This window comes from Anas platyrhynchos, chromosome 2 (assembly GCF_047663525.1).
Source record: "Anas platyrhynchos isolate ZD024472 breed Pekin duck chromosome 2, IASCAAS_PekinDuck_T2T, whole genome shotgun sequence".
In the NCBI taxonomy this organism is placed as follows: Eukaryota; Metazoa; Chordata; class Aves; order Anseriformes; family Anatidae; genus Anas; species Anas platyrhynchos.
The window spans coordinates 149,444,586-149,465,178 of NC_092588.1; the positions used below are offsets into that span (position 1 = coordinate 149,444,586).

At 35.6% G+C, this 20,593-nt stretch overlaps 1 protein-coding gene across 2 annotated transcripts in view; it reads right to left on the reverse strand.

Annotated features, from left to right (window-relative positions):
* The window catches only part of DYNC2I1 (dynein 2 intermediate chain 1), a 30,560-nt gene extending 12,791 nt beyond the window's left edge, over positions 1-17,769 (reverse strand). Inside the window, exons 1-11 of one of the 2 annotated variants that reach the window (XM_027450450.3) lie at positions 17,461-17,769; positions 15,337-15,390; positions 12,582-13,017; positions 11,965-12,017; positions 11,018-11,341; positions 10,236-10,300; positions 8,532-8,589; positions 5,207-5,284; positions 3,830-4,028; positions 2,077-2,179; positions 28-157 (exon numbers count right to left, since the gene is read on the reverse strand). In XM_027450450.3, coding sequence (XP_027306251.1) covers positions 28-157; positions 2,077-2,179; positions 3,830-4,028; positions 5,207-5,284; positions 8,532-8,589; positions 10,236-10,300; positions 11,018-11,341; positions 11,965-12,017; positions 12,582-13,017; positions 15,337-15,390; positions 17,461-17,475 — 1,515 coding nt within the window. In that variant the 5' untranslated portion in view covers positions 17,476-17,769. Of the gene's footprint in view, positions 1-27; positions 158-2,076; positions 2,180-3,829; positions 4,029-5,206; positions 5,285-8,531; positions 8,590-10,235; positions 10,301-11,017; positions 11,342-11,964; positions 12,018-12,581; positions 13,018-15,336; positions 15,391-15,868; positions 15,950-17,460 lie in introns of those variants that run through there. The other variant, XM_021266586.4, reaches the window with a different exon arrangement.
* Positions 17,770-20,593: the final 2,824 nt, after the last annotated feature.

Sequence of the window (20,593 nt, forward strand, 5' to 3'; positions counted from 1 at the left end):
TTAAATATTACTATGTATGTTACTCACTTGTTTAGTGTTCATTTTACCATAATTTCTAATATACATGTCATACTCATTTACAGGAGGCAAATCCAATAATGAAAAAGTAACTGAGAAGTCCAGATCAATTAGTGGGAGAAGTTCTGCGATCCGTTTTCTGTAGAAAGCATTATAAGAAAGAAACACAAAGATAGTTAAGACCAAGTATGTTTTATTCCACAGGAAAAACAACTTGATATTGTACAGTACCGCCTATTTAAAAATCCATTGATCTATCTGAAATACTATTGTTCCACTTGTATGGATGTGTGGATAATGAAAAAACAATCAAGCTCTGTCACAATTTCCACAATAAATTATCAATTTTAATGTCATAAAACTGTTGAAGATAATATTTCAAGAGTTGAATTATAGATGTCTGTTTACAAGTTAATCCTGTGCTCTTGCCATAATACAGACATCTAGCCAATGCGGAAATTTTTCTTGACTTCTGTCTCTCTCTTCCACTTTCAGATTTTTCTAATACACTTAGTACAAATACAATCCAAACACAATTATGGGTCTGTACAAAATACATATCTAAACAGTCTTTCAGATGCATATTTTAATTGCAATTTCTTCTCAGTAAGACAAGTCCTTAAAAAGGGAATAGACTAGAGCAACGTGAACTGGAATTGCTCCTCCAGTGGTTTAGGCTGGATTTCTCTGTATACATACAGGAAATTTTCCCATCTCCTTTTTGGTACTAAACTATATATATTGCATTGTCTTATCCATGTTATTATTTTTATGTCTTCACACCATTCATACACTTCATATACTACTTTTTCACAACTATTGTGGGAACAGATTGCTGAGATATAATTCAGACTCATGCATGTTGCTTCCTAGTTACAAATCTTAATGACACATTCAGACAAATTCGTACATTAAAGGAATAAGCCTTATAATTATACTTACAAGTACAGAGTGCCACAGCTCATTTATGGGATCTTTTCAGTCTATTAATTGGTAGCAATGTATTAGCACAGTATTAAACTCCACAAACCCTTCACAAGCTATGTTGTTAGCATGTAGAGAAAGTTATATACATAGTTATCTAAGATAGGTTCTATACAGTGGTGCTCTATACATTCGTGTGAAAGGCATTTGAATCAGACTATGGTTGGTGGATTCACTCTATTGAACTTCAGTAGTCTGAAGTTATTTATCTGAACTGCTTGCCCATATTTCCTCCACAATCAGGAGAGGGAGTGACAAACATTTCAGAAGGCAATTCTTCACAGAGAGGTCTTCCTAAATTTCCTAATCTTTATCCACTATGTAAAGAGAAAGCCTAGGCAATGAACTCGCATAAAATCTAGGCATATAAATTTAAGCAAGATGAGTTAGCCTAGACAATAACATTTCCCTTATGTGAAGATCAGCCACTGATGAACAGCCACAAAGCAATGAAATCTAGTATTAACAATAAAACTGAATGTTCTTGGTTTTATGCATCCATTTGATTTAACTGAAAATCAGAGAGACATATGAAGCTCCATATAAATCAGGAACTCCTGGAAAGTTCCAGAAGAAACAGGCATCAATTTGTTTCTTTAAAACAGATATGTCTTAGAAGTCTGAAATCTAGATCAATTTTAAATCAGTAATAACATGTTTTTACACCAACTGGTGTTATCCCTAAAAGGGAATATGCTATTTTGGCAACAGTATATACCATATAGTATCTTGAATATTTCAAGAAATTGTAGTTCTGCAGAGTCCCAAGAACAGCTAAAAGGCTCTTTAGTACTGCAAATCGGTATCTAATTAAGTGACTGATGAAACATACAGAGAAACAACAATGCTAGCAACTCATTCTGTAATGAAATGCTACACAAACTAATATGCAGATAAATCTCCATTGTAAAATGACATATAGAAAGCCTACTTAACTAATTACTTTTAGGTTATAAAATTATATTTTGACTCTAAAACCCACAAGTTTGGAAACTTCATATATTTCAAATATGAAAAAATGACAAATCACATATTGAGGTGACATTTTATATGGATTATTTAAAACACACTTACTTCTGCTTACTAGCCACACTTCTGCTACTTTGTTGCTGATTTGCCTTTTCAAAATCCATGAATATTCCACAAAACGAGTTTCTGGCAGGAGGATATTGCCCTTCTGTGATATTATAAAATGTTGTTAGTGTTATAATTCACACTTTACACTGCACTAAAATGTAAAGAAGCAAGTACAAAAAGCAACAGATTTATTACCACAAAGCTACCAAAAAATTTACTTTGCACATTACACAACCTCTAGCACACTATCAGTACAGTAAGCTTTTTAACTGTAGTGATGAGACAGTCTTTTTCCCTTATTTTGGTCCTTTAGCAGTCAATCAAGATGATTGACAACTGTAATTTTCATTTTTAGAAGACTTTGATGCAGAAAGTGACTCTTCCTTTCTTCTGTCATTAGCAGGTCGCTTGTTACCCTGTATACAGTAAAATGCCCTACGACCAATTTAAAAATTGTATTAAATTCACACACACTACACCAGGTACATACGACACCTCAAGTCATCTCTACAGCTACCAGAGAACCTCATCAACAGAAATATAACTGATGCCCTTGAATGAATAAGCAAAACATTGGAAACTGTTGTTTTAAAAGCAGCATCTGATGTTGTCTTGATTTTACTTGCTGTCCTGGCTAGATTGTAGCCAATTGACCTTAATATCTAACTTCCATCCAGGACTGATGATGTTTCACTACCTTTGAGGAAGATTGCTTTTATTAGGTAGCATTTTTAAAGTGCTCTTAACCTTCCAAAATTATTATTAGAATGATCAATAAACATTTGCACTAAAACAAATCAAAACTTTGTCAAAAAAAAATTGTTGTGTAATTTGCAGTACAGCAGTAAGTGCTATAGCTCAGAATATATATTCTCTCTATATATTCTAATATATTATTTATTAGAATTCTATACTGTTTATTAGATCTAGAGTTTCAACTCTGTTACTGATTCCACATGTTTATTAGAAAAATAATAAGAATAGAGAAATCTGCAAGAAAAAATCCATATTGCAATAGAGTGGTTCTGACTTGCAATGACAACTTAACTGAATATGTATTAATGTTGTAAAGACTTAGAGAAACTCCACGCTATATTCTTCCATCACTGTGTTAGTTCTGCTTTACTATATGATAACTGGAGTACAAACCTAAGATTCTTTTTGCACAATTTGTACTGCCATTCACATGAGTAGAGAGTGCAAAGGGGAACCAGAGATGCAATTCATTTAATAAACAGAATGGGCACTCAGTGGTATCAGATCAACTGAATGTAAAACTGCAATTTCACAGTCACTTTTCAGAGAAAAACCCTGCATCTTAAAAGTAACATAAAACTACACATTTAAGTAGTAGATGTATTTTTCTCACTTTCACAACCAGAGCAGTGGCTTCAACCCAGCTTAAAAGAAGGCCAATTAACGTCACCAGAAGACCCAAACTGCCTAGCACTCCTCCAGTTTTCAAAATCCAAACTCTCTCATTCTCCCTTTAACCAAAGTAAGACATATGAAATGTTAGTCTGTAAATTTTTATACTTCACATTTTAAACGATTAGTAATGCCTCTGAATCATTCTTTAGCAATGTGAAAAGCTACAGCACTTACCCACAAACCCAAGTGACTCATCCAAAGGACCAGATTTCTGCGTTTGAGCAGACTTCCAGAAGAAGGGGCATGTTTACTCATAAGTTTTATATGTTATTCATACATTTGATTAAAAAAAAAAAAAGACTGGTGCCTAGTCACATACCCGTGATTGGTTCCTCTTTTTCATTTTTGATTTTCTTTGGCAGCGAAATAGAAATTCTATCATTTTCTGCATTAATTGCTCTTTGAATTTCTTCAATTTCTGATGTTTTGGAAAAAGGAATCTCTTCTAGTTTTTCTTTTGTGTCTCCTTCTTCACCACTTTTGTCTTCATCATCATCATCAAAATCATCTTCATAATCCTTTAGAAGTAATAGTACTAATAAACATGGATTGCAGATATTGTATTTTTCAGAATCTTTTTAACAAATTATGAAATGCACTAACAGTAAAACAAAAGTATCATACGGATGTCTACAAACCCTCTGACTGAAAGGCACTTGAAAATAACCATTTGATATAAAAACAATAATGTGTTGATTGTGTGGCAATTTTAACTGAGAAAAGAAAATCCCCCAACGTTGCCCTTCACTGCCCAAAATAGATATTTTTTTTTTTAGTATCCTAAAGTAGGAACTATATGTTCAGGTAAGTTATGTGTTCTTTAAAGAAAGAACATAATGGTGTTCAGCAGAATAAATGATTCAGAGATATATAAAGTTATATGCTAGTTTAAATTCAAGTTGCCCTTCAACGGCACTCTCAAATTTACATAACTTCCATTCTACCTGCTTGCAAGTGCATGCTTAGACACATGCTTTAATAATTCTTTGGAGCACAGCTAAGACAATCCGTCTCATGCTGAAGTAAGCATCTGACAAATGAAAAGAAGAAGCCTAAAAGTGCTTTCTTCTCTCCACTGAATGCAAAGGGAATGTAATTAATGTCTCAATGGCAGACATCACACATAACCAAAGTGGAGATGAATTCTACTTTGGCTGAACAAAGATGACAATGTCATTGGTTCAGCTAGCAATGAAAGCTCACTCTGCAAACTCTTCTATCTCAACTTTAAAGTAAACAAAAGAGAGCTAAAACTGGGAATCCAATTAAACAAATTAGTGAAGGGATTGCCATGCATCAATACCTTTTCCAAAGTTTTTTTTCAATGAAAAGTAATGAGGCTTTTTCTCTCTAATTAAATTGATAATTTGATGCCATTATTTAAAATATTCAGCATTTTTCACAGTAAACTATTTAAATAATTTAAATCCAGCAAGATAGAAAAAGAATTTTATGAAGACTTCAACAAAAGAGAAAGTTCCCAACCTTCAGTGAAATCTAAGTATATAGCAGAGAGTTTCAACATAACAGTGTATTTACATATTATTTAGTCAGACACGTTAAGGTCACCGTTATCCAGAAAATAAAACTAAAAACCATGCAACAACCTGTACTTTTCATTTCTATTAATAAAATTAACCATTATTTTGATACCTAAGAATTATTTCAAAAAGGACAATTGTATGTTTTTACTTACTTCAAAATCATCTTCATAATTTTCTGAGAAGTTATCAAATCCTGTGTCTGATTTATAGATGTGTGTATCTTTAATTTCCTAAAGTAATAAATGAAACTGTTATATAATCTTATCAAGAATTAGTTTTTTAATCTGCTAAATCTTAGCATAAAGATAGACATAATTGATCTATTTCTGAAATATATTTCTACATTTTCACAAAAATATGCAACAAATTCAGTTTAGAAATACAAAAAGGGTTTATTAGTGATTATTACTGATGTAAAATAATAATTTAAGATGACAACGGAGAACTCAGCTCTACACTGGGAGGAACAACTGCTTTTCCCACCTGTAATTTTATCAGAAAAGACACAAAAACTGATTTGTTGCCTATAAATTCCATAGTATACAGCAGCTTTCATGATAGTGTAACAGCAAAATAAGACTGTTGAATTTTTGAGGGGATTACACCAAAATATCTATCTCTACACCTAAATAATACCAAGGGACTCTATCAGATAATAAAAGAGTGCAGATGTTGGAACCAGGAAAACAGATACATGGATGCAATGAGAAAATAAGTTTTATACATAAATAAATTTGTTAACATTGAATTATCTACTACTATTTTCTTGCAATAAGATTTATGGCATCCCTGAAATAACTTCAAAGAAACTGTCTTTCACTAACTTATTGATTAAAATAACATCAGGTAATTACCCTAACATGATCAAAAAATAAAGAGCTTAAACAATACACAATAAATAAAGAGCTTAAACAATATCAAATCCTTACTCAGCCTTTTCCTTCAATAGTCTCCTCCAAGTAATAAATTAAATTATCTACATGCAAGGGATTTCAACAGACTTCAAAACAAAAATAAATGTGAGGTTTTATGAAAATTATCCAGAAGCACCTATTATTTCCTTCTTCATTTATAATCCAAGGATAGCAGCTAGTTGTCAAACACCAAGTTAGGCACACATTTGATCCTTTTGTGACTGTTCAAGAGCTTTCTGTCTCAGATAATAGGCTTCAGTCTAGAAATCCATTATCTTTCCACTCCCTGCCAGGACCAGAAATCAGAAACTCATGAAATTCATTGTGGTTATTTCAGCAATTTGACTAGCTCAACACCTGCAATCCTATTCTATCAACTGCAACTACAACATGATAATAGCCATCTACTTCTCACAGAATGTAGTGCCTTCCTCTCCTAAGCAACAGAGACATTATGCAAGTGTAAGCAGCTAACACAGATATCTTGTTTTTCAGAGTCTGATATCAGACTCCTAGCACTACAGTACTTCAGTCATTCTGGTTGCCACTTTGAGTCATTTCCCAGATCAGTCTTGGGATCAAGAATAGATTATATTTGTCAGGTTGACCATCTGGGCAAAACTGGCCGAAATTGGGCAAGATTTCCCCAATTACTTTTGTCTGTGAGGTTGCAGGTACCCAGCAGTAACTAGCTTATATGGAAATGTTTTTTTTCTTACTCCATTTAGTGAAAATAAACGTAGTAATATGCATATAAATATATTTATATTCTTTGTTACACTAACATCTCTGAATCTTTGTATACAGAGCTTTCATGTTTATTAACGCATATGTTTATAACACTGCATCTTTTGCACATGTAGTTTTTAAATAGCAGAAACCTCCAACTGTCAGTAGATGTCAAAATACTACTGTCCTCCTAAGAACCTCTTAAGTTCCCATAGGAAATCAGAAGAATCACCCTACCACAGCTAGGTTCCTACTTTAAAAGGCCTGTGGAGAATATACTGTCAACACAAAGCAAGATGAGGAAGACAAGCTGGACTACCTAAATGACTCTGGCATTTGGAGTAACAAATAGTTTAAAAAAAAAAAAAAAAAAAAAAAAAAGGGCAAACCCATAGAATTTGACAATTATTCCTTTTGAGTTAGCTCCCAAGTAAGCATCTCATCCTCCTGGTTTGCCTCCCATTGGCAATGAAGAAACAGAAGTTAACAGAAAAGAAATCCAAACTCCTTATTTTTCCCCACAAATTACAGAGGCAATTTAGGGAAATTTAGGTTCTCAGCAGACAACTCATGCCTAAAGGTGAGCTGAATCTGGACCTCAGCTGTTGGAAGCAACAGAGGAAGAGAACAGTTTGAATGTATTAGTCACCACAGGGATAAGAGCCAAGCCATTCAAATTAAGTCAAAGAATACATCAGAAGGCTTCTTTTAGGAACATGTAAGTATTTATGTCACGTACAGTATTACGTGAAGCGCCGATGAAAAGTCAGAGTTCAAGTCTGGCCACCCATATTCAAGAAGAATCAATGCAAACTGAAATAAAGAGCTGCCACAATGATGAAAGGAATGAAGAATTTGGCTTGTAAAGGTCAGCAAAATTAAGTCAGAGAAAGAACAAACTTGCTTCCTACAAACTCATAGGGGAAGAAAACCCTAAAAAAGTATTTGAACTAATGCTAGCCCTAAAGTAATAATACTAGAAACATATTGGAAATTAGAAGGAAAGAATAACAGAGGTCTTAGATCAGCCTTGAAATAGACATATTGATGGCATGAAAGCTAATAGAAGTTAGTTTGTTTTTGAAAGATAAATGGCTGAAGGATATATGAAAGATAACTGCCCACAGCACAAGAATACAGAAAAGCATGTCTTCAGTAGGTACTAATGCATTTTCTAAGATCAGGACCACAATCCTACAACATTCCAAGAGAATTTGGGCTTTTTGAGGATGGTTACAAACAGTTCAAAATACATATTTTTTATTCATTTTTTTATAATAAAGTTAGGTTGTGTCTGCACAGACTAGTCCAAATTAACACAAATCTTGCCTTCTACACTTGCTGAAAACCTAGGTAAGTAACAATTTTTAATAACTTTCCATTTATAAAAATACTTTCCTCTCTCTTTTGGCAACTGTTTTAAGTAACAGATACAAACTACATTGTAACTGCATTTTATTTGGCTTGCACTACATTTTATTTGCCTATGTCAGCTGTTTATAAAAATAAATGATATAATATAGGTATGTGTACATCTTTTATATTACTTATGTGTCTAAACTCTTCCCACCTACTGAGAATTACTTTTCATGTGTACTGATACTGAAATAAAGTTGAGTAGATAGCTACCTTTAATGCTTGGCAAATTTATACAGAATAAATTTGTTTTCTAATGCTGTATCCATAAAGAGAGCCTAATAGATATCTGAAGCTCAATCAATACACATAAACATTATTTTATCTTAGAATATCATCGTATTGAAATACTTATTGTAACTGTCATTAATTGCAAGAAAATCACAACATTCTAAGATCCAAAACCAAATAGTTTTACCTCTTGCCTTGTGTCCCTTCTCTCTTTTTCACTGATTTTTCCTTTATCTTTTGCAGTCCTATTGAAAAAGATAATGTAAATTTCATTTGTTAACTCAGAAGAAAGCACTGGGGCTATTTTGTTTGCTTTCTTTAAGAAAAAAATGTTGTTTTTTCCTGAAAATTAAAAAAAATGAAAATTTCAAAAAATATATATTTCTACAAATAATTTTTATAGATCTGTTTATGGTATAAAATGATAATGAAAAAAACAAGTGATTAATCAGCCAAGAATCAAAAAAAAAAAACTTGTTCAAGTGTAACGCCTATAATTGCATCAATACAAAAGAAAAAATAAAGAGAAAAAAATTTGAAACCTACACATCATTGAGTTTTATTAATATCTGCAGCCAACTGTAGATCAAGATCAGACTGGTGTAATATGCTCTAAAGTTGTAAATCAGACTGACATTCAAACCTGGTGTTTCATTGAGGGGTTTTATTTATGAGGACAATGCAATCAGGGCCAGAGAGGAGGAGTAAATCAGCAACCACCTCTGCTCTGTAGCAATTTGTTTGATTATTTCAGAAGCTGAGTATCAGACTTCAAGAAGGGAGCGTTCTGAGTTCTTAAGAAGTGAGTGAGAAGTCATATATACTGGTGTTTGGACAGATGATTGAACATGAAAAAGCAACCATAAAAATTTGCTGGACACTGAACTGGGAGTTAGGGACATTCCTATATGCTATAATGCCATTCAGAAATAGCTAACTCCTTTTTACCAGCTATGCACGGCCAGTGTCTACCCCACAGCACCCCATCAGCAACAGCTGCAAAATACAACCTTCTGTAGTCTATGCTGCTTGACACAGCTGAGTGCTGCTGCTCGGAAGCATCCCAACGTAGAGGGTTTATTTCGGTTTTCTTTTTACAGGAATACACTTCCACAATGTAAACTGACTAACACTGAAGTGATTTGTCCCATTTTTAAGAAACTGTAATTATACTTAGCCAACAGCAGTAGAGACTTCACTGTCTCTGTCAGTGTCCCCAGACACCAGCATGGCTGTCTTCTATTGAGCTAGGAAGCTAAACTAGGATTCAGGAACAAGAATTGTGACTGATGAAATACACAGAGAGTTATACTTCAGAAAGCTGTATAGGAATTTCACAAGGCCGAAACATTAAAGAATGCAAAGAGAACTAGAATGTATAGAAAACTTCTAAAAGAGATTTTCCATTTGCTAATTAAAAAAATGGAAACATTACCCTAAAATTTACTCTTCCTAATCAGGACAACCTCAACCTTCCCCTTTTATAACAACTAGATATCATCCAGTGGAGCAGCTAAGCAGAGATATTCAAATTGAAGTAAACAGTTGAAGAGGGTCCTACACAGCTTGTCATGAACCATACATTTGTCCACATGACTGCATAATGAATTTCACATGGTAGAGCATTGCATTTCTATCTCCCAAACTAAGTGCCTATATTAACATACCTGTAGTTTGCAAGAACTGCAAAATATCTAGTACTACCCTGGTGTAGAAAAAAAAAAAAAAAAGGAATAAAAATATACACATTTTTAAATAAATCCTCTTGGAGGAAAAGCCCTAGACATTATGAGGTTATTATGAGATATTATGAGTTCATGCTTAATGTTTCAGTTGTGACTGTATCTTAGTAGATTGCCATATAATACACATTTATTTTAAATCTCTTTACCTTACATACTGATGGCTCGTTTTTTCTTTTTGTTGATTCTCCTCCTCTTTTTTGTAGTCACTGTTCTGTAAAAGAAGTCACACATTCACAATTTTTATAGGATATCTTCATGTCACTGTATTAGTAACAATGGCTAAAGAATGCTCTGGGCCCCCTGTAAACTGCTTGTCCACACATGAATTGTTAGCCCAGTTATTGGTCCAGTTTTGCCACAGGCCAAATTTCCTCTCTCATTCTAGTACAATGAGAACTTACAGAAAACAGTAACATTTCCAAGTTTCTGATTAAATCTCTATGATACATTGTAATGCTCTGTATTTATATATAAAATATATTTAATGGCTTCAGAAGTCAAGACAACAAACAAATATAAAGGGCTCTACACTCATGTGCCTAATTGTGAGTTAGACGTACGTGTTCCCTTTATAAGAAACATCAAAATAGCCTTTAAAAAAATCCTTATTTTTTTCAGGCAGTCACTACATTTTAATGGACCTTTAGCCTAATCTCTACTTCACAGTGTTAATGAAAATTTTCAAAGTCATAGCAATCAAGAATTTTATGAAAAAATAAACTTCTAACATACATAAGTTTCCCATTTAGATTTCACAGGTGGAATCAGCTCTGGTTTAGGACACTTAAATGCATATGTAGTATGTTCACCTACAACCTTAGCCTCAAATTTCAGAAAATGTTGACATATGATCCCAGTATTTTCATTAATAACAATATATCAACAATTAGAGTGATAAGTTAATGTATTTTAGCGTTAAAAAACTAACCCTAAGATCATGCTTCTTTCTTTCATTTTCTCCACTTTTTACTCTTTTATTAGCTTCTGTTGGATGTCGTCTGTCTCCATGGGAAGATCCTTCTTTAGATCCTTTTGACTTGTGCTTTTCTTCCTCTTCCTTGTCATAAGGTTTATGACTTCTCTCTTTTGAAAGCCTCTCTTTTCCTGACCTAAAATAATGTTCTTGTTTTTCCCTGTATCTCCTCTTTTCTTCTTTATCCAGCTCTTGATCTTTCTGCAACTTGTGTCCCCGTTCACCTTCTTCAACTTCAATTGCTAAAAATTTGTCAATGCCCTTTTTGGTATTGTTATCCTGCAATGAGAAAAATAACATTAAAGAGTTAGAAAGTTCTACAAGACTGTTTTATTTTACAAATCCATCATTTTAATGGTCAAAAATAGACAGATTTGTTAAATACCAAATCTCTTTCTGACAGCGTGGATCTTCCAGCCAAATTTTTTATCAAATATAATAGCGAAGCAACTAACAACTTATCACATCACTTGAGATTCTGAATAGTTCTTCAGAAACACTGCTCAGTTGGCTACAGAAAAGTCTTTGGATTACATAATCTTTACACACTAATTTAATTCTTTATTTACTAGGTGATCTATCATAAAATGGGATGCATACTTACCAATATCCTTGTAATATATATAGCAGAAGGAAAAATTTGATGAAGCTATACAAAAATAAAGCTGTTTGCTATCCAAATTTCATTTTACTTTTTTTTTTTTTAAAAAAAAAAAAAAGGGAGTAAATATTTCCTTAAATCAGAATGGTTCAGATATATTTTGTTATGTATTTTGTACACTTGTGAGAACCTTACTATACATGGCAATCTTGAATTTCTAGACTGGGGTCTGATTTCTTCATTATTTTGCAATTTTATCTCATTTCATTACAAAACACTTAATTCCTTTCTCTTTCTTTACCTTCTTTTCTGCATGTCTTCTTTCTCGCTCTTCATCTCTTATTTTCTCCTCTTCTGAAAAATATATATAAAAATTAATGAGCAGACTTTATTATATTCAAACTCTGTACGTAATTAGCTCCAGACTAGAAAAGAGCATTTCAGGGATATTGATTTCTAAAACATAATAGCTTTCTATAATAACAGATTGTTCATTTGAAATTCTCTCTCCAAAACTGGCTATTCCTGTTTCCTTCCTGGTGAACCCATCTGCTTTAAATTGTCTTTTGTAATGGTAAGAGAAATGACACATGCTACTAACTTCAGCAATAACCCTGCAACTTTGGGATTCAAACTGATCACTCAGTAGACAACGCCTGGGCAGGAAGGTACTTATTCTTTTCAAGTCAACTGACCAACAATAGCAGTGAAATTCACTATCTCTTCAGAGGAAAGGAAACCAGCATCAACATTCAAAAAAGCACCAAAATAAAACTAAGTTATGACAGGATTCTGTAAGGATTTATATTTCAGTAGTTACTCCAACCTGCCTGTGTTCATCCTCTCTGTACAGCTGCACAGTACTTCTACCTAAATATCAAATATTTCAAAGTAAAAGAGCAACACAAAGCAACATACCCAAACGATGTCTGCTTTTTTCTCTTTTTCTATAATGTTCTTTCTCTCTTCCTTCAGATGGTTTCAGATTATTTTGCAGGTCTGTTTGCTTTATCTCATGTCTTTTATGCTTTTTATCACGTTCTCTATCACTCTCCCTGTCTTTATCTTTCGGTACACTGTATCTTTCCTTATCCAAACTTGGCTCTCGAAGCTTATCTCGGTGTCTCTCTCTGTCACGTTCTCTGTGATGTTCTTTTCCCCTTTCTCTCTCTCTCATTTTATCTTTGTCTCTTTCAACAGATTTAAATCTCTCTCTCTCTCTTGTTCTTTCCTTGCTCTTCCCTCTGTCTTTGCGTTCATCTTTATGAGTGCCTGTGTCATCAACAGCCTTCTCTTTCTGCAGTTGCTTTTCTCTGTGCTTTTTGTCTTCATTTTGACCCTCCAGTTGCGATGCCTGGAGTACAAATAATAATAATAATAATATATTAATTTAGCAATCTATTTAGATATAACATATACACGTGAAAAAAAATCAATTTCTGGGTTGCTAACTAAATTTAATTTCCTTAGCTGTATTAAAATGCTGATATATCTCTAGGCTTACTTTGTACATAAAATTGCTAACACCATGTCTGTAATTCATTGTAAAGAGAACTAGTAAGTGAGATTCATAAGCTGCATTTTCAATGTCTGTGGAAAGAATTTGGTAAAACAAATAGTGTAGAACTGTGCATCCCGCTTAGAGTTAGGTCAAAAAATTACTATCTTAAAGCTGTTAGCTCATGTAGACATAAACTATGCCATCTTGTAAAATACGTAACAGAAATAAAGAGCAATGATAGATAACTGGGCATCCCATAACTGTCTTTAGAATAGAAGATTTACTTTTACTTGAAGAGAAGGAAAAAAACAGCATATAAAAGTTGTGAAAGAAAATTTTTGGCCTAGATCCCATGATGATGCTACTATTCCTATCTTTATTTTTATTTTTATCATTATAACAGATTATATTTGAACCTTCTTGAATCAAGTACCAAAACTCCCACTAGTTTCACTACATCCACGATTTCAGCTATTTATTTAGTGCAGAACAAACAGAACTTTCTTTGATTGCAGTCAACGAGTACACTGAATTAAACTTTATCCATCTGTTTCACAGAAATGAAAGCCCAACCACATTACTTCAGTTGGAACCAAAACATTGTCTCAAATTTGTTTGCTCTACCCTATTTGGAAGTAGAAGAAATGTTACTGAGTATCTAAAAAGTACAAAGTACTTATACTGTAGCACTGGCATTGAAGCAATGGGGAGCTTTGAAATGTAATTGGCAGAAAGCTAGGTGGACAAGATGAACGAGTATCTTTTATCAAAGAATTAACGGGGATCTGCACACGACACAGAAAGAAATATATATGTTGGAAAACACCTCTTAAAAAATGCAGCACAAAATGAATATGAATGGTGTTACTAACTGGTGACTGAATGCATATTTGGCCAGATGCCTTTGGAGAAAGTAATTAACCAGTTTAAAAGCATGTGACAAACATAACAGATAATAACAGCAATTACAATATATAATATGCATGTAGGAAACTGAGTAAGTACAGCTTAGATTTGGGCAGTGGGCAAGTCAGATGCCACTGTTTTATTTGGCCACTCTTTCTGAGAAGAAATGTCTCCTCATTTCCAACCTGAACCTTCCCTGGCACAACTTGAGGCCATTCCCTCTGGTCCTATCAACAGTTATCTGCGAGAAGAGGCCGACCCCCAGCTCCCACAACTTCCTTTCAGGTAGTTGTGGAGAGCAATGAGGTCTCCCCTGAGTCTCCTCTTCCCCAACCTAAACACCCCCAGTTCCCTCAGCCGTTCTTCACAGGACTTGTGCTCCAGGCCCTTCACCAGCTTCGTGGCCCTTCTCTGGACATGCTCAAGGGCCTTGATGTCCTTCTTGTATAGAGGGGCCCAAAGCTGAACACAGCACTCGAGATGCGGTCTCACCAAAGCACAGTATAGGGGGACAATCACCTCCCTGGTCCTGCTGGCCACACTATATCTGACACAAGCCAGGATGCCATTCTTGGCCACCTGGGCACCCTGCCAGCTCATGTTCACGCGAGCATCAGTCAGCACCCCCAGATCCTTTCCCTCTGCACAGCTTTCCAACCACTCTGCCCCAAGCCTGTAGCACTGTGTGGTGTTGTTGTGGCCAAAGTGCAGGACCCAGCACTTAGCCATGTTAAACCTCATTCCATTGGCCTCTGCCCACTGACACAACCCGTCCAGGTCCCTCTGCAGGGCCTCTCTACCCTCCAGCAGATCGACACTTATCCCCAACTTGGTGTCATCTGCAAACTTACTTAGGATACACTCAATTCCCTCATCCAAATCATCAATAAAGATATTAAAGAGGATGGACAAGGCATAGTGTCTAGTGGAACAAGTCTTCATGTTTGCTAATCTTCTCTGTTTAGACTGTCAATAAATGACAGTTGCGCCAAGGGAGATTTAGGTTGGAAATTAGGAGACATTTCTTCTCAGAAAGAGTAGATAGGCATTAAAATGGGTTGGCCAGGGAGGTGGTGGCATCACAGTCCCTGGGGGTGATCAAGGAAAGGTTGGGCATGGTGCTTAGGGACATGGTTTAGTGGGTGACATTGGTAGTAGGGTGATGGTTGGACCAGATGATCTTGGAGGTCTTTTCCAGCCTTAATGATTCTGTGATTTCTGTAAGGTAACTTAGCATCAAAAATAATAAAAATAAAATAAAATTACCCTAAGATGTTTCTTAAGTTCTTCTGATTTCCAAGTATCTTCTTTGGTTCTTCTCTAGAACAGAAAAGACAGCAGAAGGCAGTAATCAATTTGCAGTGAAAAATCATTTAACAAAGAATATTTTTTCAAAGGAAAAGATCAAGCTATATATGGTAAGTAGTACGGTATCCTATATAAAATCCCAAACATATAATGCATGATTGTTATTTTTTTAGGTACATATCAGAAAACAAAGTAAGAACATTAATGATGCTAACAGCCTAAAAAGAGCATAGTCAGTAGATATTAGATAAGGCAGTTTGAGATTTATTTTAAAACAAAACAAAAAAAATGTAGCCAACATTTAGACTTGATTTTCCAGTGCCCAAAAAGGTACATCTGCCACTTTTCTGAGGTCAACAATTTTCATCTCACTACCACCACCAGAATATGATGCTTTTTATATATGATGATTTCCCACTTCATTCTTTGCTTTTGCAGAAGACTAACAAATAGAGAGGGACCCTTTTTAAAGTTTGAAGAAATGTAATACCTTTGAGAGCACTGTCCCTCCGTCAGTAAGTACAAAAGTGTCAGAGGAATTGCTGTACATACAGAAATAAATGTTTAGGACAAACTTTAAAAGGATTTATCTAAATTGCTCACCTGGCTACTAACTTAAAAGTCCCCATACACTCATTTAAATCCAAAATAAGATTAGTTATTTAAGCCACACTGAGGTTTAACTCAATTCATGCACCTGAGAACACAGGGAGCTCATTAGCAGATATTAAGTGCCACAATTTAGTGAACTCAAGAAGTTCTATGAAACAATTTGACTTTTAAACATCTGTCCCCTAAACTAAAGATCAAGCCTTATGAAGTCAGCAAACTAAGCATCCTCACTACCTCAGAGAACCTCTTTAAGACACCAAGAGGGGGCTCTTCACTCATAACCTAGAAAGACCGGAGTTTTTCAGAACTTAATCTTACATTCTGTTTAAAATGTTATTCTTATCATTGTTAAGAATGTATGATTCTCTTTAACTATGATTCTAAAGAAAAAGAAACAAAAGCAGTATGATGTATTTCTGCAGTCTTAAAGCCAGAGAAAAGTGCTTTATTCTTCACATGTAAATATTTCTCTCTCTCATTTCCAATTTGAGTTACCTATCTGAGAGCTCTCAAATTGGTAAACACCATGAGTGAGAGCCTTGATTTGACAGAATAGAAACAACAGAAGGAGGCTTTCTCAAACAGTGCGGCTGTACAAATGCCTCTGGATCTTTGGGGGTCTTAAAACACCTGAAACAACATTAGATCAAAGTTTAGCATTCCATCACAATTCACTAACCAGACTGAAAATAGTAGTAATAATAAAAGTGATTTTCTAAATTATCTTTTCTAAAAATTATACCATGATTTATATATTTGTTTACTTTTTTTTTTTGTAAAAATGTTCATGATTTTTCCAAAAAAAGTGATACGATACCATTGCTGTTCCAAGGGAAGATGTAACATAATTGCACACCAACACGATGTAGCAGTTGTTTTTTGTTTGTTTGTTTTTTTTCTTTCCTTTTATTTTGGAGCTCTATGAACTTTTCACAACACAACAGCACCATGCAAAAGTTATGTGAGTCCCTAAAGCACCAAACCTCAGCAGTTACAGAAGTAGCGGCTACCTGAGGTTTTTCGTCTACGATCTGAATCAGGAACAGCTTTGGGAGTTTTCATCAACAACCAGATCCCTTCAGCAGGGAGGTCTGTGCCTGATGCAGCCACCCCAACGAGAAGAGTTATTCCTCTAATGGAATAACCCTTATTCCTCAGGGCATGCACGGAATAAGGGCTTCCTCATGCCACGTAGGTGACAGTTTCATCGTTGCGGTGACAAAACCGGGAGACTTGAGCCCCAGGGCAGCAGCAGAAGAGCTGAGGCCGCCAGCTGGCTGCACCCCTTCACCCCCAGGGCCGAGCCGGACGAGGAACGGCCTCGACCAGCAGCGGAGGATCCCGGCTGCCGCCCCCGCCTCCTCCTCCCCTCAGGCTGCGGGCCCTCCTGAGGGGCACGGGGGCGAGGCGGGACGGCCCCACCGCGGTCCCCTCACGCCGCTCCCGCAGCCCCGCTGGCCGGCCGCTCACCTTATCGCCCTCCATGGCGGGGGGGAGCCGCGTCCCACCGCCACCGGGAGGGCACGAAACGGCAGCGGGAGGGCGTCCGGGCTCGCCTAGCGACCGGAGGCGGTGGGCTGGGCGGGGAGGGAGCGGGGAGCCCGCCCCGGAGCGGGCGGTGCTACGGCCGCACGGCGTAAAGGGAAAGGAAAGGGAGGGCGGTGTAAAATGGCGGGCGGTTCGCCCCTCAGCCTCGGAGTGAGGAGAAACGGTGGCACCGCAGCGGCACGTGTAAAGAGCTGCAAATGTAAAATGATAATAATCGTATAAATAGCTTTGGAGTTGTTTTCTGCAGCAAGGAGTAAGGGACGGCCTGCGGGGAAGGCGGGCGCTGCTTGCACGGCCAATATTTGTACCCTGTCAACGTGCTGCGCGATTTAACGGGCTGACTAAAAACTCCCCTGGGCGCTTGAAGTTTGTTTGTTTGTTTTCTTTTTAGTGGGACAAAATAAAGTTGTAACTACATGAAAGGGGGGTAGTGAGTTTACTGAAGTATTTGCTATTAACATTTGTAGAAAGCTGCTTACCGAGGGGAAAAAGAAAAGGCATTTTGGCATGTGAGAAACAATCGTGAAGTTCAACAGGAGTTGTCATTAGACTTCAGAGATAAAATTTAACCCTGAGTTCTTGACCTTAAATAGTCACTTGGCAAGTATATACAATGCGGTACATCCTTGTATGCAGATTTCTCCTATCCATGTTTCCTTGCTTCATAACATAAATTAAAAAGGCTGTAAAGTTATCTCTCTGTCTGGAATATGAAGTATTTTCCTTTATCAGGTATCACTAAAGCAAATTAAGCAATTAGGATAAAAACGATGATATTTAAAAAGAAAAGACATTATGGCTTTTAAGAGCTATATTGCACTAAGCGTCTATGAATACTAAACTATTTATAAACATTCATATGAATAATTTAGCTGTCTGGCAGAGCAATAATAATCCATAAGCATTTTTTATATCTTCTTCCCTGAAAAAGCAGAAATGCGTGTACAAATCATCCTGGATTAATTCCAAGAGCTTTTTAGCCAAGGTGGTGAAGTGTTACAAGTGCATGGAACTATGCATCTGCTGAGTAAAGCATATTCTGCACATGTGATGTCCTCCATACAGAAGCTGAAGGACAAAAACTACCTACAAGTACTCTAATTCAACTTATTATTAGTAAAAATACAGCAAGCACATATTAATAAAACTAGTAAATGCGATAGCAATACCAAAGACTGGACAGAACAAAATACCTTTTTTTTTTTTTTTTTTGTTTTCAAATTCTGGATGTACCAGCTACTTCTTTAGAGTGTGCATATGTGTTAGATACCAAAACAAACAAACAAAATAACAGTTTTGGCTGCCAGTAGCTTTTTATTCCCCCTATCAGAGTATACTAGTCAAGTAGCTCTATGACAAGAAAAATCACAGATGTGGGAAGGCACCACTAGAGGGACTGTGCAGAATTTTTCAAAGCTTAAAGCCAGTGATCAAACAAGCTTAACTGCTGCATGAGAACGCAAGTTGGAGGAACACCTGTGGAACAACAGAGCTAAAATTTGTGCATGTCTTTGTTTTTCCATCATTTATCAAAATAAATGATAGTTTATCACCAATCTAGTGAGGAAAAAAAAAAAAAGAAAAATATGAATATGTCAGTAGTTCTACTGTTTTTCTAAAAACGGGTATTAGAGTCATGTGAACACATGCAAAAAAAAAAAAAAAAAAAAAGACATGCATCTGTTCTATCACTATATAGCATAAAAGGATGCCCTACTTTCTCTTGGAAAGAAAAAGGTGTTGTAAGCTAGGCCTTTGGTAGCCCTGAGAATTTTAGTGAGATTGTAGGTAGTACATGCTTTTGCATTTTGTGGCTTGTTCTTCACCTGCACTATCTGAAAAACAGGAATACATAATAACAGCTTTTAATACTTCATAATAATGCGTTATTATTTGTCTTGGATGTTCCTCTAATCCTATGATGCAATATCGCTTTTTTCTCCATCTGTGTATGAACTTACATACCACAGAATTACAACAAAAAAAAATATGAGAAATATGTACTCTCATGGGGAAAACATGTCAACCCTACACCGTGTTTAAAAATGATCATTCCTTTACTTAAAAATAATTAAATAAATAAATAAATGTTTTGTATGAAGAAAGAGACTTACCAGGATCTAGGCTTTGTAGCTTTCCCCCCTCTCCCCCTCTCCCCCCCCCCCCCTCTTTTCTGTTGAATTCTGAATTTCTGGTGAATTCTGAGATTCACCAATTTCTGCTGAAGATAAGAAGAAAACTCAAATACTATCATCAGTATAGGCGCATAAGTGATCTCTCACAAAGTGTTCAAAATGGTTTTGGTAGTCATTCCTCCAGACCCATAAACAGAAACAGCAAAAACGCAGATCTCTGAAGTGACCTATGTGCCTTGAGTTTTGAGCAATAATTTGTAAGAGGCCTGTTAGGGGGACAACAACAACAACAACCACAAACAAAAAAACAAATGATGATTAAGGTGAAAACTTAAGAACATATACGTCTAACAATAAATATTTGAGCATCTTATCATTAGTAGAATTTATGCATTCAGTGAAAATGAAGGCAGATTGGGTTATATCAGAGATACATGGGTTTGTTCCAAACAACAGAAGCTCTATATACTGATGGTAGAGTCTTCTAACTCTTTCTCTGCTACATATTAGATAATTTGAAGCAGGCAGAAAATATTCATGCTATATGCTAGATGATCTGAAGCAGGTTGAGACAGCAGGACAAAATCAAACCCAGAAGTACACTTAAATAAAAATATGTTTTCCATTAATAATTCCTTTTTATTTTTTTTTAAAGCTAAAACTCCTATCTGTGTAAACATTCTCATATTTCTATTCATAGTTAAAGATTTCTATTCGGTAGTTAAAAATCTGTAGAGAAAAGCTGCATACTGAAACAAAGCTGTTGACTAAAATAAGGTCAAATCAAGTAAGTATCAAATACTGGTCTTCAGGAAGAATAAGTGTTAATCTGGAAGCAACAATTAAAATTGCTTCCAAAACATATTTTGTTGTGTGAAATCCAAAGAAGTTGGGGGAAACCTAGATTTTTCTTTTTCACC